The sequence below is a fragment of the Eubalaena glacialis genome, chromosome 2 (genome assembly GCF_028564815.1).
Source record: "Eubalaena glacialis isolate mEubGla1 chromosome 2, mEubGla1.1.hap2.+ XY, whole genome shotgun sequence".
Classification (NCBI taxonomy): Eukaryota; Metazoa; Chordata; class Mammalia; order Artiodactyla; family Balaenidae; genus Eubalaena; species Eubalaena glacialis.
The window spans coordinates 83,017,703-83,034,126 of NC_083717.1; the positions used below are offsets into that span (position 1 = coordinate 83,017,703).

Below are 16,424 nucleotides of genomic sequence, written 5' to 3' on the forward strand. Positions count from 1 at the left end.
GCTCCCATAGCTACAAAAGCGCAAACCTGAGCTCACAGGTGAATAGAGGCAGAATACAGCCTCTTCCCCACAACCAGAGCTGCCCCTCTTGGACCCGGGTCACGCCCTCACTGCCAACTCCCGGACCTCCAGGGCATGCCCTGCCCCTGCTGCTGGGCCACATCTAAACGTAGCTGGAGCCCAGACCCTTGACTTTGCCCACTTCCTTGCATCCAAGATTTCATCATACAGTGAGAGAGAACTTAGCCCCTGTGCTTGACTTCTCGCAGCTCCCTCCCCTCCCCCTCCCCTCCCCAAGCTTGTAGCAAGTACTTATTTTTTCCCTTTTTATAGTAGGGAAGCTACTTCTCTTGCTACAACCAAGTACATCTGGGAAGAACAGTATTTTAGATAGTTAAACTATCTAACTATCTTGGCTTTAAGGCCAAGCTTTATGGGCAGTGGTGGTTTAACAAGATTTTAACTAAGAAACTGCAGGTAGGACAACTTGCATACATAAATAATACAGTAATAGTGTTCCCTTTGTCTGATGTAAGTCATGATAGCTGTTTTTTCTTCACCTGGTTCCATCATTGCTGGGATTCAGACAATCTCTGAGTTTGAAAAGGAGATAGAGCTACTTCAGACACAGAAGATAGACGTGGAAAAACATGTGCAGTCCCAAAAACGGGAAATGAGAGGTAACGAGAATATGAGTCACTGAGTCCATTGGGGTGCAGGCTGAATTTATCATAGGTGTCACTGCTAAGGCAGTGTGTCCTTTGATTGGTCTGAGGCTGGTTAGTTGGTTGGTTGGTATTATGGTAGGTTGAATAGCTAGTTGGCTTCATAGCTGGTTGGTTGGTGGGTTGGTTGGTTGGATAGCTGGTAAGTTAGTCAGCTGATGAGATGGTTAGCTGGAGAGTCTGAAGGGCTAGAGAACTGGGTCCTTAAAAAGGAAATGGAAAAAGAGAAATTAGGCAAAAATGTAATTTATACCAGTTCTGCCTTTTTCTCTCAGAAAAGATGTCAGAAATCACCAAACAACTTCTTGAGAGCTACGACGTTGAAGATGTAAGAAGCAGGTAATCATTTTTGCATTACCAAGCATTTAAAAAAAGGTAACACATGAAAGAGATGATTTTCTTACCCTCCTCATGTTGCAGGCTCTCTCCGGAAGATTTGGAACATTTAAATGAGGATGGAGAACTTTGGTTTGCTTATGAAGGACTAAAGAAAGCAACACGGTGAGAAATTTCCCTCAGGTTCTTTGTGATTTTTCAGAGATAATGTACTATTGGAAACTCAAAAGTTTATCTTTCATAGATTTGATAGACAAAGTAAATTCCTTACAGTAGAATGGTCTAATAATCCCTGGAAATACTTCTTTGAAGATTGAGTTGAGTAAATTAGTTTAATAATGAAGAACAATCTCTTTGTGGGATAACTGGCCAAGTAATAAAACCCATAACCTGTATAATGAAAACTGACTATATCAAATAAGTTAGCCAGTGTTGCTATAGATATATATGTTTATTTATTTATTTATTTATTTTATTTTTGGCTGTGTTGGGTCTTCGTTGCTGTGCGCGGGCTTTCTCTAGTTGTGGCGAGCGGGGGCTACTCTTCATTGCGGTGCGCGGGCTTCTCACTGCAGTGGCTTCTCTTGTTGCGGAGCACGGGTTCTAGGCATGCGGGCTTCAGTAGTTGTGGCACGTGGCCTCAGTAGTTGTGGTGCATGGGCTTAGTTGCTCCGCGGCATGTGGGATCTTCCCGGACCAGGGCTTGAACCCGTGTCCCCTGCATTGGCAGGTGGATTCTTAACCACTGCGCCACCAGGGAAGTCCCTATAGATATGTTTAAATTTAAGGCGTTTGCTTTTTTAAAAGTTAGTAAACGATTTTTAGAGCAGTTTTAGGTACACAGCAAACCGAACAGAAAGTACAGAGATTTCTCATATACCTCCTACCCCTACACACGCACAGCCATTATCAACATCTCTCACCAGAGGGTACATCTTTTAAAACCGATGAACCTACGCTGACACATTATCACCCAGAGTCAATAGTTTACCCTAGGGTTTACTCTTGGTATTGTACATCCTATGGGTTTTGAAAAATGTATAATAACATGTATCTTTATCATTGTTGCATCAAACAGAACATATTTTTTAATTATTAGAGTAAAAATATAATTTTAATAATGTCCAAAATAAAATTTCTTATCATTAACTGCATGTTAACACCACATAACACTTCCTAACTAGCTAGAAGGCGTTTATAATTATATGTTCCTAATTCCATAGCCTGTAACCTTGTGTACACAAGTAAACTTTATGTGCTTAGCGCCTGGCTCTTAATTGTGGGTTTTCATAACTGCTGCAGAAGTACACGCTCAGAGTCATCAGCAGAATAAAGAGTGTGCAGTTAACTTCTTGACCCCTCCTCTAACAGCATTTTGGAGAGCCATCTCCAGTCCCAGAAGGATTGCTACGAAAAGGAGATTGAAGCTCTGAACTTGAAAGTGGTGCATCTAAGTCAGGAAATCAACCACCTGCAGAAATTATTTAGAGAAGAGAATGACATCAATGAAAGTATCCGTCATGAAGTTACCAGGCTAACATCAGAAAACGTGGTATGGTCTCAGCCACGGGCCCCAGTCATGGCCATTATTCTGGAGATGTTATGCATTAGTGGAGTAAAATTCAGTGTCTCAGCTGTAAAACAAATTACATTTCCCAGGAGTGAAATAGCTGGTTCAGAAGATAAAACTATAAAATTACCCCAGGCTGGAAAGCATTTTAAGAGGGTTTACCATAGGATAGGTCCAAATTCTGAGGTGTGTGTGCTCTTAAATCTATCCATTTTAAACCTAGCCCTAACCCCTTGGCAAGTAACAAAAAGCATTAAGGTAAAAAGGTACCTCTTGAGAGGGGTGTGCATTCAGAAGGTCAGTCGCCCTGCTCATGCCTCTCATCTCACTGTTTCAACAGCTTCCTTCTTCCGTGATGCCTGTTCTTCCCCACTGCATTTGCCTCATCCTTTCTTCTCACTCATGTCTACTGGCATGAAGAAATACCTTAGGAACCTTCTCAACAAAAGCAGTCCTTTCTTAACCCCACAGCCCTTGCAGCCACCACCCCATTTCTCTGGGGGACTTGGCCACACTTCTCCATGCCACCTGGCTGTGATTTCTCCACTCACCTCCCATTTGCTCTGTGGCCACCCCATTCTGTGGGCTGCCTCTCCCACTAACTGAATCTGCCTGCACAGGGCTGAGCACAGAGGGTTCCTTTCCACCCTCGTCTTAGTCTCTCAGCAGCACTTGGTGATGTTAATGACTCCCTCTCCCTCCTTTCTGTTCTGCTGGCTTCCAGGACACTATGGTCTCCCAGGTTTCTCATCCCGCCTCGCTGGCTCCTCCTCCCCCTAGCCTGGAAGCATTAGGAAATCTCAGTGCTGTGTCAACACGTGAGCATATGTGACCCTGGGCACAACGGACGTATGGAACGGTAGTTAAGGACCTGCACGTCTTTGTTTATTCCTTGGGTGACGCTTTAATGAGGAATTTGCAGTGAAATCCAATTGCACAAACATGTATTTTTCATTTGGACTTCAGAGGCACGGGTGTTTTCATAAACTTGCACGATAGAAAAACTCTCTGTATGTGACTAGGGGTGGAAATGATGGACATTTAAACAAATATTAGCTAGACAAAGACAGAGGATTATGAAACATATTGGATCATTTCAGACCTCTGCTAACAGAGCCGTGCGCAGCCTGGAATTCAAAGGGCACGGTAGGACCCCTTTGAGATGATTCTCCTGTTTCTAGATGAGGAGATGATGTCTCTGGGCCTGGACCAAAGAGACTGGCTGCCATTTCCTCACATCATCCCTCCCTCAACTCAGCAGAGAATTCCCGTATGCCCTCCCAGATGTACACTTCCTTCTCTCCAGGAGACCTTGGAGATGTGGAGGGTTGTAGCTGTGTGAGAACCGCTCACCCTGAGCATGCTGGTATTTCTTGTGACTATATAGGTCTTGAGGTAAAAAAAAAAAAAAAAAAAAAAAAAAATGCCGTCAATCCAGTCTATGCTTTGGCTAGCCCTCTTACACAACTATACTAGACGTATGTTCCATGGGGTTAATGACCTAGACAGTTTAGTTTGCTTCTGAGCAGCTCTGAGATTTTCAAGTTTATATGTGAAAGTATTCTAATATTTCTAATTCTTCTCTAAAGATGATCCCAGACTTTAAACAGCAAATTGCAGAACTGGAGAAACAGAAGCAAGATCTTGAAATCCGCCTGAACGAACAAGCTGAAAACATGAAAGGTAACTGGAACCCTTATGAAGCTGCTTTTAGAAAATGGTTTCCTGTATCCAGGAAATGACCAAAAAATCATCATCAAACTGATTCTCCGTGGAGCCAGGCAGGTGACATAAATGTGAGAAGTGGGCTGGGTGGACAGTACATTAAGGTTCATAGGCATTTAAAGGCGGCAGCTGCCTCCAGGCTCCATTGATTGTTGGCAAGTAAGAGTTCGGGCCCTAGTATTGCTTGATATTCCTATTTTTAAAGAAAAGCCAGAAATCCAGGTTTTTATGTGAAATATCACAATTTTTAAATAATGGCTTAAAAAGTTTTTAAACACTGTTCAGACCACATAAAACCTAATCTGTAGCTGGGTACAGTTTAGAACCCCTGATAACTGAAAATATGAAAATACGACCAAACCCAAATCAGAATGCAGTGACATGGCCACCAAAGGACTGATAGTTCTTCTCATTATAGGAAAACTAGAAGAGTTGTCTAATCAGTTGAATCACAATCAGGAAGAGGAAGGAACGCAAAGAAAGTAAGTATCATCGTGCATGTACCTCAGGTTCACGTTCATGTAATGCTGTTCTTTTCTGAAATTGTGGGTGATACCAAAGAAAGGTTATTAAACCAAAAAAGCAAGGTGTTAATTGAGATATATAATTTGTTAGCATTCAAGTGTGAAGAAAAGAAACACTTGTGTACACACACACACACCCTTCTCTGGGAGAGTGTATGAGAAATGAAACAAAACATTGGTTGCCTGCAGGGAAGGTAACTGGGTGGCTGGTGCACAGGGGAGGGAGGAGACTTACTTTTCACTGTGTAGACATTTATACCCTTAGAACATTATGCCATACGCATGAATTATCCCTTCAGAAAAAATTGATAACATAAGATCATGTGAAAGAGAACAGTTTCTCTCTCAGCAGACCACTTAGGGTAAGGCTTAAAATCCATGTTGATAGAGAATCTTCATCGATAAACCCCCCAAATTACATCCTGACCAGCAGAGGGCCTGGTAGAGCCTTGTGAGGAAAATGTTTTGCCACCAGCTTGTTGAGATACTTTTTTAAAAATGGTGGGTTGTTTTGTTTTTTGGGGTTTTTTTTTTAACATCTTTATTGGAGTATAATTGCTTTACAATGGTGTGTTAGTTTCTGCTGTATAACAAAGTGAATCAGCTATACGTATACATATATCCCCATATCCCCTCCCTCTTGCTTCTCCCTCCCACCCTCCCTATCCCACCCCTCTAGGTGGTCACAAAGCACCGAGCTGATCTCCCTGTGCTATGCAGCTGCTTCCCACTAGCTATCTATTTTACGTTTGGTAGTGTATATATGTTATTGCTACTCTGTCACTTTGTGCCAGCTTACCCTTCCCCCTCCCCATATCCTCAAGTCCATTCTCTACATCTACGTCTTTATTTCTGTCCTGCCCCTAGGTTCATCAGAACCATTTTTTTTTAGATTCCATATATATGTGTTAGCATATGGTATTTGTTTTTCTCTTTCTGACTGACTTCACTCTGTATGACAGACTCTAGGTCCATCTACCTCACTACAAATAACTCAATTTCATTTCTTTTTATGGCTGAGTAATATTCCATTGTATATATGTGCCACATCTTCTTTATCCATTCATCTGTCGATGGACACTTAGGTGTCCATCAGATTGTCAACGCCCTTAGGTTGCTTCCATGTCCTGGCTATTGTAAATAGTGCTGCAGTGAACATTGTGGTACATGACTCTTTTTGAATTATGGTTTTCTCAGGGTATATGCCCAGTAGTGGGATTGCTGGGTCATAGGGTAGTTCTATTTTTAGTTTTTTAAGGAACCTCCATTACTGTTCTCCATAGTGGCTGTATCAATTTACATTCACACCAACAGTGCAAGAGGGTTCCCTTTTCTAAAAATGTTTTTTTTTTTTTAATTTAATTTTATTTATTTATTTTTGGCTGTGTTGGGTCTTCGTTTCTGTGCGAGGGCTTCCTCTAGTTGTGGCAAGTGGGGGCCACTCTTCATCGCGGTGCGCGGGACTCTCACTATCGCGGCCTCTCTTGTTGCGGAGCACAGGCTCCAGACGCGCAGGCTCAGTAGTTGTGGCTCACGGGCCCAGTTGCTCTGCGGCATGTGGGATCTTCCCAGACCAGGGCTCGAACCCGTGTCCTTTGCATTGGCAGGCAGATTCTCAACCACTGCGCCACCAGGGAAGCCCTAAAAATGTTTTTGAAGCTATTTTAATTCAATGCTTTTGTAATAAAATATAGATTTACTTTTTTATACATAACTCAAGTTAGAATTACAATTTTAGAGTTTCACACTCATTAGTAAGGTACCATTTTATATCCTAGTGTTTTTCCATACCACAAAACATTGCTTATATCAAATAATATTTTTTATAACTTAGATTAGATTGCACTTTTGTATGGTAAAAATATTTTGTAAAACTTTATAATCTTCAGAAAAGTCAGTTACCCTGACTTCTTCACTGTGAATTTTATTCACAGTCATTTCTAGGTCATCCTCATCAGATTAAAATTGACTCCCGTATTATTATTTAAATCATCAGAGGAATAGATGTCAAATTTGTCATCAGTGTTCCATTCCAATTTTAAAATCCTTGAGATAATTTTTTTTTTAATTTATTTTTTTTGGTTGCATTGGGTCTTCGTTGCTGCACGGTGTGCGGGCTTCTCACTGTGGTGGCTTCTAGTTGTGGCACGCAGGCTCAGTAGTTGTGGCGCACAGACTTAGTTGTTCCGCGGCATGTGGGATCTTCCCGGACCAGGGCTCGAACCCATGTCCGCTGCATTGGCAGACGGATTCTTAACCACTGCGTCACCAGGGAAGCCCGAGATACTTAATTTTAAGAACAGTAAATGGACACTCTATGTCCCAGAGAGCATTTTTCATCATGTGACTTCTTTGGTAGGATTGGGGCCAAATGAGGGCCCAAAACAGTAGGAAAGTGGTGAGCACCATTTTGGAACTCTTTGGATGGGTTCCCTTTTCTTCTCTCTCTGATCGCTGGGTTTTGGAGTACCTGTTCCCGGTCTTTTCACAAAGGAGATAATTATCGAGCTTTTGGCCATAAGGGTGTAAGTGGGTATGGATGTCCTGTGGGAGCAGTCAAAGGGTGTAGGCAGGTGGGGACAAGAACTTCTTATCAGGTTAAGGAGACTGGAGCAGACGTGGACTTTTCTACCCCACGAACCCTGATCTCTTCCTCCCACTCTGAGCACTCCCCTATTCAGGTACCACTTGCTTTACACATAAAGTGGCCAAAGTATTTTTCCATCTTTGGAAATATCACTGCTTGCTATGACAATGAGAGACATTTCCATGACGGTCAAACTGATAACCAAAATTTCCTAATCCTTTTCTCAGAACCGTAGAAGCCCCAAATGAAATGCATACCAAAGAGAAAGAGAAGCTGATGGATAAGATTCAAGAAATGCAGGAGGCCAGCGAGCACTTGAAACAATTTGAAACTGAAAGTGAAGTCAAGAGTAGTTTCCGGCAGGAAGCATCTCGCCTCACTGTGGAACACAGGGTGAGGAGTTTTGTCACTTGTTGATAAGTGATGCCTGCATATGCAGGCATCACTGAAGGGGGTCAGGCCACCTAAAGCATCCGCGGAGCAGCATCTGCCTCCCACCAGAGCAGTCTGTTTCCTTATCTCAAAAGACAGGTGGTCTCTGAGGTTACAGCTGCCTCAGGGGAGCCTGGGGATTGACAAGGGCTGAGAGAGGACAGGTGGCGAGGACCTGAGCACTGTCCCATGGACGGCACCCATCTGAGATGACGACGCCCTGGCCCAGAGCACCTTGAGGGTGACAGGCTGATGTGTGACCTTCTCTGAGCAGAGCTTACCTCAGCAAAGGCCCGTGCTTGCTTCTCGGGGGGGTGTGCCCTTCCTGCAGTTTTCAGAGTCAAAATGTTCTTCTATGCAATGATCACGATAGTAGATGACTAACTTTTTAACTTGTGAAAATCTTCATCAGATTGTCAATGCCCTTGTCAACATGACAGTTGGCAACTCTGTCAGCTTCCAGCAATTCTTTTGAAATTTTTTTGGTGTGTGAAACCCACAAGAATGAGAAGCACCAAAGTAGCAGATTGGGTGCTTTCCTGGGAGATGGATGCTCACAGGCCCCTTCCTGGCCTGGCAACTTCCAAGACCATGACCAGGGGAGGGCTCACCCAGGCATTGGTCAGCCTGCACATGTCCACGGGCCCTGCTCCCTGTCGTCAGGGTCCCCCATTTCCTATCTCACAAGAAAAACATGATAGGGTAAAATCACATTTTGCCATGTCAGGATTTAACTTTGAAGAGGAATCCAGAGAGTTTAACATTTAATAGGAAGTAACACATTCCAGTCAGGGCACCTGGATGATGACCATCTTTTTTGAGGGCGGGGTACCCCTTTCTCAGAGAATAAGTTTCTCAAATCACACTGGATAAGCAACTGCCTGCTAAACGTGAGAGGCTGTCCCACCTTCTGCCGCTGTGTCTGCGTGTGTGTCCCTGGGGTCTCAGCAGGAGCCAATGGTGAGGGAGAGGGTAGGTGGGTGATCATGTGTGTTGCACATCTTGTCCTGTGTGAGCCCTCACTCAGCTGAGCATGTGGCTCTGGGTGTTGTCCATCCCTGAGTTGTGTGGGATTTGTGAGTTTGTTTCTGATGCTCCGGGAGGAGTGAGGTCCCACTCAGTGCCCCTCCTCAGGAGCCAAATCTCTGAAGTTTCTCCACCTGCAGCTTCTGACATCCAGAGAGCCCATTTGCACACCTGCATATTTTAAAATTCTCTACAATGGGCATTACTTTATTAAGGGAAAATTAGATCAAGCTAACTGTGGTCTATCTGTACAATAGGATGTTATTCAGCCACGAAAAGGAGTGAAGTACTGATACCTGCTATAGCATGGATGAACCTTGAAAGCATTATGCCAAGTGAAAGAAGCCAAACATGAAAGGCCACGTATTGTATGATTCCATGTATATTAAATGTCCAGAACAGGCAAATACGTAGACACAGAAGGTAGATTAGTGGTTGCCAAGGGCTGGAAAGGAATAGGAGGACAAAGGGGTGCCAGCTAAAAGTTACATGTTTCTTTCTGATGTGATGAAAATATTCTGGAATTAGATGATAGTGCTGGTTGCACAACTGAGTATACTAAAAACCATTGAGTGTACACTTCAAATGGGTGAACTGTTTGGTGTGTGAATTATAGCTCAGTAAAGCTATTACCAAAAAATAGGTTAAGATGCTTCTGAACTAATGTCCTTGTTTCTTTTGATTTCTGTAGGATCTTGAAGAAGTGTTAGACATGAAGGACAGAGTGATTAAAAAGTTACAAGATCAAGTGAAGACTCTAACCAAGACAATTGAAAAAGGTAGGAAAAATAACATTCACTTTCCTGTTTTTTGAGCTTTCAGCTAAGGTCCACATGTGTTGACATGTTATTTCCTGATGTGGTCCAAAGAATTTGAAAACCAAAGGAATGGGTCTCAACTGGTGGGTTTGGGGCTCAGTGATGGGCTAATGGAAGGATCCTTCAAGGCAGGAAGATAGCTCACCACTTCTCAGATGATACCAGATATGCTCATGCAATTTTAAGGGAATGACTACTTTTAACCTCTTTCTCTGTTAGCTCTCTCCTTGTAAATATGAAACTGTGAAAAAGTTTCAAATTTAATGGCTTGAAAATTTATTTCCTCTCTCAGTGACATGGAATCAATACCTCAGTTTCTACTGGAAAAAAGTAGACAACTAAGAAGCTGGACAGCAGTCCTAAACATGGACTGAACTGCACACTGAGTGTCCTCATGAGCTCCTGGGAAAAGGACCCTCTGCCTTTCTTTCCTTCGCCCGCTTCTTTTTTTTTTACATCTTTATTGGAGTACAATTGCTTTACAATGGTGTGTTAGTTTCTGCTTTATAACAAAGTGAATCAACTATACATATACATATATCCCCATATCCCCTCCCTCTTGCATCTCCCTCCCACCCTCCCTATCCCACCCCTCTAGGTGGTCACAAAGCACCGAGCTGCTCTCCCTGTGCTATGCAGCTGCTTCCCACTAGCTATCTATTTTACATTTGGCAGTGTATATATGTCCATGCCACTCTCTCACTTCGTCCCAGCTTACCCATCCCCCTCCCCACGTCCTCAAGTCCATTCTCTATATCTGCATCTTTATTCCTGTCGTGCCCCTAGGTTCTTCAGAACCATTTTTTTTTTTTGTAGATTCCATATATATGTGTTAGCATACGGTATTTGTTTTTCTCTTTCTGACTTACTTCACTCTGTATGACAGACTCTAGGTTCATCCACCTCACTACAAATAGCTCAATTTCGTTTCTTCTTATGTCTGAGTAATATTCCATTGTATATATGTGCCACATCTTCTTTGTCCATTCATCTGTTGATGGACACTTAGGTTGCTTCCATGTCCTGGCTATTGTAAATAGAGCTGCAATGAACATTGTGGTACATGACTCTTTTTGAATTATGGTTTTCTCAGGGTATATGCCCAGTAGTGGGATTGCTGGGTCATAGGGTAGTTCTATTTTTAGTTTTTTAAGGAACCTCCATACTGTTCTCCATAGTGGCTGTATCAATTTACATTCCCACCAACAATGCAAGAGGGTTCCCTTTTCTCCACACCCTCTCCAGCATTTATTGTTTGTGGATTTTTTGATGATGGCCATTCTGACTGGTGTGAGGTGATACCTCATTGTAGTTTTAATTTGCATTTCTCTAATAATTAACGATGTTGAGTAATCCTTCATGTGTTTGTTGGCAATCTGTATGTCTCCTTTGGAGAAATGTCTGTTTAGGTCTTCTGCCCGTTTTTGGATTGGGTTGTTTGTTTTTTTGACATTGAGCAGCATGAGCTGCTTGTAAATTTTGGAGATCAATCCTTTGTCAGTGGCTTCATTTGCAAATATTTTCTCCCATTCTGAGAGTTTTCTTTTCGTCTTGTTTAAGTTTTCCTTTGCTGTGCAAAAGCTTTTAAGTTTCATTAGGTCCCATTTGTTTACTTTTGTTTTTATTTCCATTTCTCTAGGAGGTGGGTCAAAAAGGATCTTGCTGTGATTTATGTCATAGAGTGTTCTGCCTATGTGTTCCTCTAAGAGTTTTATAGTGTCTGCCCTTACATTTAGGTCTTTAATCCATTTTGAGTTTATTTTTGTGTATGGTGTTAGGGAGTGTCCTAATTTCATTCTTTTACATGTAGCTGTCCAGTTTTCCCAGCACCACTTATTGAAGAGGCTGTCGTTTCTCCATCGTATATTCTTGCCTCCTTTATCAAAAATAAGGTGACAATATGTGTGTGGGCTTATCTCTGGGCTTTCTATCCTGTTCCATTGATCTATATTCCTGTTTTTGTGCCAGTACCATACTGTCTTGATTACTGTAGCTTTAGGTAGTATAGTCTGAAGTCCGGAAGCCTGATTCCTCCAGCTCCGTTTTTCTTTCTCAAGATTGCTTTGGCTATTCAGGGTCTTTTGTGTCTCCATACAAATTGTGAAATTTTTGGTCTAGTTCTGTGAAAAATGCCATTGGTAGTTTGATAGGGATTGCATTGAATCTGTAGATTGCTTTGGGTAGTAGAGTCATTTTCACAGTGTTGATTCTTCCAATCCAAGAACATGGTATATCTCTCCATCTGTTGGTATCATCTTTAATTTCTTTCATCAGTGTCTTATAGTTTCTGCATACAGGTCTTTTGTCTCCTTAGGTAGGTTTATTCCTAGGTATTTTATTCTTTTTGTTGCAATGGTAAATTGGAGTGTTTGCTTAATTTCTCCTTCATATTTTTCATTGTTAGTGTGTAGGAATGCAAGAGATCTCTGTGCATTAATTTTGTATCCTGCTACTTTACCAAATTCATTGATTAGCTCTAGTAGTTTTCTGGTAGCATCTTTAGGATTCTCTGTGTAGTGTATCATGTCATCTGCAAACAGTGACAGTTTTACTTCTTCTTTTCCTATTTGGATTCCTTTTATTTCTTTTTCTTCTCTGATTGCTGTGGCTAAAACGTCCAAAACTATGTTGAATAATAGTGGTGAGAGTGGACAACCTTGTCTGTTCCTGATCTTAGAGGAAATGGTTTCAGTTTTTCACCATTGAGAATGATGTTGGCTGTGGGTTTGTCATATATGGCATTTATTATGTTGAGGTAAGTTCCCTCTATGCCTACTTTCTAGAGGGTTTTTATCATAAATGAATGTTGAATTTTGTCAAAAGCTTTTTCTGCATCTATTGAGTTGATCATATGGTTTTTCTCCTTCAATTTGTTAATATGGTTTATCACATTGATTGATTTGCGTATTTTGAAGAATCCTTGCATTCCTGGGATAAACCACACTTGATCATGGTGTATGATCCTTTTAATGTGCTGTTGAATTCTGTTTGCTAGTGTTTTGTTGAGATTTTTTGCATCTATGTTCATCAGTGATATTGGCCTGTAGTTTTCTTTCTTTGTGACATCTTTGTCTGGTTTTGGTATCAGGGTGATGGTGGCCTTGTAGAATGAGTTTGGGAGTGTTCCTCCCTCTGCTATATTTTGGAAGAGTTTGAGAAGGACAAGTGTTAGCTGGTCCCTAAATGTTTGATAAAATTCACCTGTGAAGCCATCTGGTCCTGGGCTTTTGTTTGTTGGAAGATTTTTAATCACAGTCTCAATTTCAGTGCTTGTGACTGGTCTGTTTATATTTTCTATTTCTTCCTGGTTCAGTCTCAGAAGGTTGTGCTTTTTGAAGAATTTGTCCATTTATTCCAGGTTGTCCATTTTATTGGCATACAGTTGCTTGTAGTACTGTCTCATGATCCTTTGTATTTTTACAGTGTCAGTTGTTACTTCTGCTTTTTCATTTCTAATTCTATTGATTTGAGTCTTCTCCCTTTTTTTCTTGATGAGTCTGGCTAATGGTTTATCAATTTTGTTTATCTTCTCAGAGAACCAGCTTTTAGTTTATTGATCTTTGCTATTGTTTCCTTCATTTCTTTTTCATTTATTTCTGATCTGATCTTTATGATTTCTTTCCTTCTGCTAGCTTTGGGGTTTTTTTGTTCTTCTTTCTCTAATTGCTTTAGGTGTAAGGTTAGGTTGTTTATTTGAGATGTTTCTTATTTCTTAAGGTAGGATTGTATTGCTATAAACTTCCCTCTTAGAACTGCTTTTGCTGCATCCCGTAGGTTTTGGGTCATCGTGTTTTCATTGTCATTTGTTTCTAGGTATTTTTTGATTTCCTCTTTGATTTCTTCAGTGATCTCTTGGTTATTTAGTAGTGTATTGTTTAGCCTCCATGTGTTTGTATTTTTTACAGATTTTTTTCCTGTAATTGATAGTCGTGGTTGGAAAACATACTTGATACGACTTCAATTTTCTTAAATTTACCAAGGCTTGATTTGTGACCCAAGATATGATGTATCCTGGAGAATGTTCCATGAGCCCTTGAGAAGAAAGTGTATTCTGTTGTTTTTGGATGGAATGTCCTATAAATATAAATTAAGTCCATCTTGTTTAATGTATCATTTAAAGCTTGTGTTTCCTTATTTATTTTCATTTTGGATGATCTGTCCATTGGTGAAAGTGAGGTGTTAAAGACCCCTACTATGATTGTGTTACTGTCGATTTCCCCTTTTATGGCTGTTAACATTTGCCTTATGTAGTGAGGTGCACCTACGTTGAATGCAGAAATATTTACAATTGTTATATCTTCTTTTAGGATTGATTTCTTCATCATTATGTAGTGTCCTTCTTTGTCTCTTGTAATAGTCTTTATTTTAAAGTCTGTTTTGTCTGATATGAGAATTGCTACTCCAGCTTCCTTTTGATTTCCATTTGCATGGAATATCTTTTTCCATCCCCTCACTTTCAGTCTGTATGTGTCCCTAGGTCTGATGTGGGTCTCTTGTAGACAGCATATATACAGGTCTTGTTTTTGTATCCATTCAGCCAGTCTATGTCTTTTGGTTGGAGCATTTAATCCATTTACATTTAAGGTAGTTATTGATATGTATGTTCATATTGCCATTTTCTTAATTGTTTTGGGTTTGTTATTGTAGGTCTTTTCCTTCTCTTGTGTTTCCTGCCTAGGGAAGTTCCTTTAGCGTTTGTTGTAAAGCTGGTTTTGTGGTGCTGAATTCTCTTAGCTTTTGCTTGTCTGTAAAGGTTTTAATTTCTCTGTCGAATCTGAATGAGATCCTTGCTGGGTAGAGTAATCTTGGTTGTAGGTTTTTCCCTTTCATCACTTTAAATATGTCCTGCCACTCCCTTCTGGCTTGCAGAGCTTCTGCTGAAAAATCGGCTGTTAACCTTATGGGGATCCCCTTGTATGTTATTTTTCCCTTGCTGCTTTTAATATTTTTTCTTTGAATTTAATTTTTGATAGTTTGATTAATATGTGTCTTCGCATGTTTCTCCTTGGATATGTCCTGCATGGGACTCTCTGCGCTTCCTGGACTTGATTGACTGTTTCCTTTCCCATATTAGGGAAGTTTTCAACCATAATCTCTTCAAATATTTTCTCAGTCCCTTTCTTTTTCTTTTCTTCTTCTGGGACCCCTATAATTCAAATGTTGGTGTGTTTGATGTTGTCCCAGAGGTCTCTGAGACTGTTCTCAATTCTTTTCATTCTTTTTTCTTTATTCTGCTCTGCAGTAGTTATTTCCACTATTTTATCTTCCAGGTCACTTATCCATTCTTGTGCCTCAGTTATTCTACTATTGATTCCTTCTAGAGAATTTTTGATTTCATTTATTGTGTTGTTCATCATTGTTTGTTTGCTTTAGTTCTTCTAGGTCCTTGTTAAACGTTTCTTGTATTTTCTCCATTCTATTTCCAAGATTTTGGATCATCTTTACTACCATCACTCTGAATTCTTTTTCAGGTAGACTGCCTATTTCCTCTTCATTTGTTTGGTCTGGTGGATTTTTACCTTGCTCCTTCATCTGCTGTGTGTTTCTCTGTCTTCTCATTTTGCTTAACTCACTTACTGTGTTTGGGGTCTCCTTTTCGCAGGCTGCAGGTTCATAGTTCCCGTTGTTTTTGGTGTCTGCCCCCAGTGGGTAAGGTTGGTTCAGTGGGTTGTGTAGGCTTCCTGGTGGAGGGGACTGGTGCCTGTGTTATGGTGGATGAGGCTGTATCTTGTCTTTCTGGTGGGCAGGACTGCGTCCAGTGATGTGTTTTAGGGTACCTGTGACCTTATTATGATTTTAGGCAGCCTCTCTGCTAATGGGTGGGGTTGTGTTCCTGTCTTGCTAGTTGTTTGGCATAGGATGTCCAGCACTGTAGCTTGCAGGTCGTTGAGTGGAGCTGGGTCTTAGCGTTGAGATGGAGATCTCTGGGAGAGCTTTCGCCGTTTGATATTACATGGAGACAGGAAGTCTCTGGTGGACCAATGTCCTGAACTTGGCTCTCCCACCTCAGAGGCACAGGCCTTACACCCGGCCAGAGCACCAAGATGCTGTCAGCCACATGGCTCAGAAGAAAAGGGAGAAAAAAAGAAAGAAAGAAAAAAATAAAATAAAGTTATTAAAATAAAAAATAAAAATAAATTATTAAAAAATTTTAAAAATTAAAAAGTAATTAAAAAAAAGAAAGAAAGAAGAGAGCAACCAAACCAAAAAACAAATCCACCAATGTTAACAAGCGCTAAAAACTATACAAAAAAAAAAAACAATGGACAAGCAGAACCCTAGGACAAATGGTAAAAGCAAAGCTATACAGACAAAATCACACAAAGAAGCGTACACATACACACTCACTAAAAGAGAAAAAGGAAAAAATTTATATATATATATCTTTTGTGAAGTCTGAGGTCTTCTGCCAGTGTTCAGTAGGTGTTCTGTAGGAGTTGTTCCACATGTAGATGTATTTCTGGTGTATTTGTGGGGAGGCAGGTGATCTCCATGTCTTACTTCTCTGCCATCTTGAAGGTCTCTCTCCCTTCACCCGCTTCTGTGTCACTGAACTTTTCTGACTTCTCTCTTCTAACTCCCTTTACTCTTTGTTCAGTATTGCTTCTTCCTCCCAACCTTTATCACTAAGGCTGTGTCTTCAATTCTCTGTTCTGTTTACTATATTCATTTCTTTGAAGA

General features: G+C 40.9%; 1 protein-coding gene across 4 annotated transcripts in view; it reads left to right on the forward strand.

Moving 5' to 3' along the window:
• MYO5C (myosin VC) overlaps positions 1-16,424 on the forward strand; it is a 110,245-nt gene that overhangs the window by 71,555 nt on the left and 22,266 nt on the right. For all 4 annotated transcript variants that reach the window (XM_061180312.1, XM_061180311.1, XM_061180313.1 and 1 more), the window contains 8 exons: positions 587-680; positions 1,001-1,064; positions 1,146-1,226; positions 2,433-2,613; positions 4,221-4,314; positions 4,775-4,838; positions 7,695-7,860; positions 9,617-9,704. In XM_061180312.1, the coding sequence (XP_061036295.1) occupies positions 587-680; positions 1,001-1,064; positions 1,146-1,226; positions 2,433-2,613; positions 4,221-4,314; positions 4,775-4,838; positions 7,695-7,860; positions 9,617-9,704 (832 nt within the window). The remainder of the gene's footprint in view (positions 1-586; positions 681-1,000; positions 1,065-1,145; positions 1,227-2,432; positions 2,614-4,220; positions 4,315-4,774; positions 4,839-7,694; positions 7,861-9,616; positions 9,705-16,424) is intronic.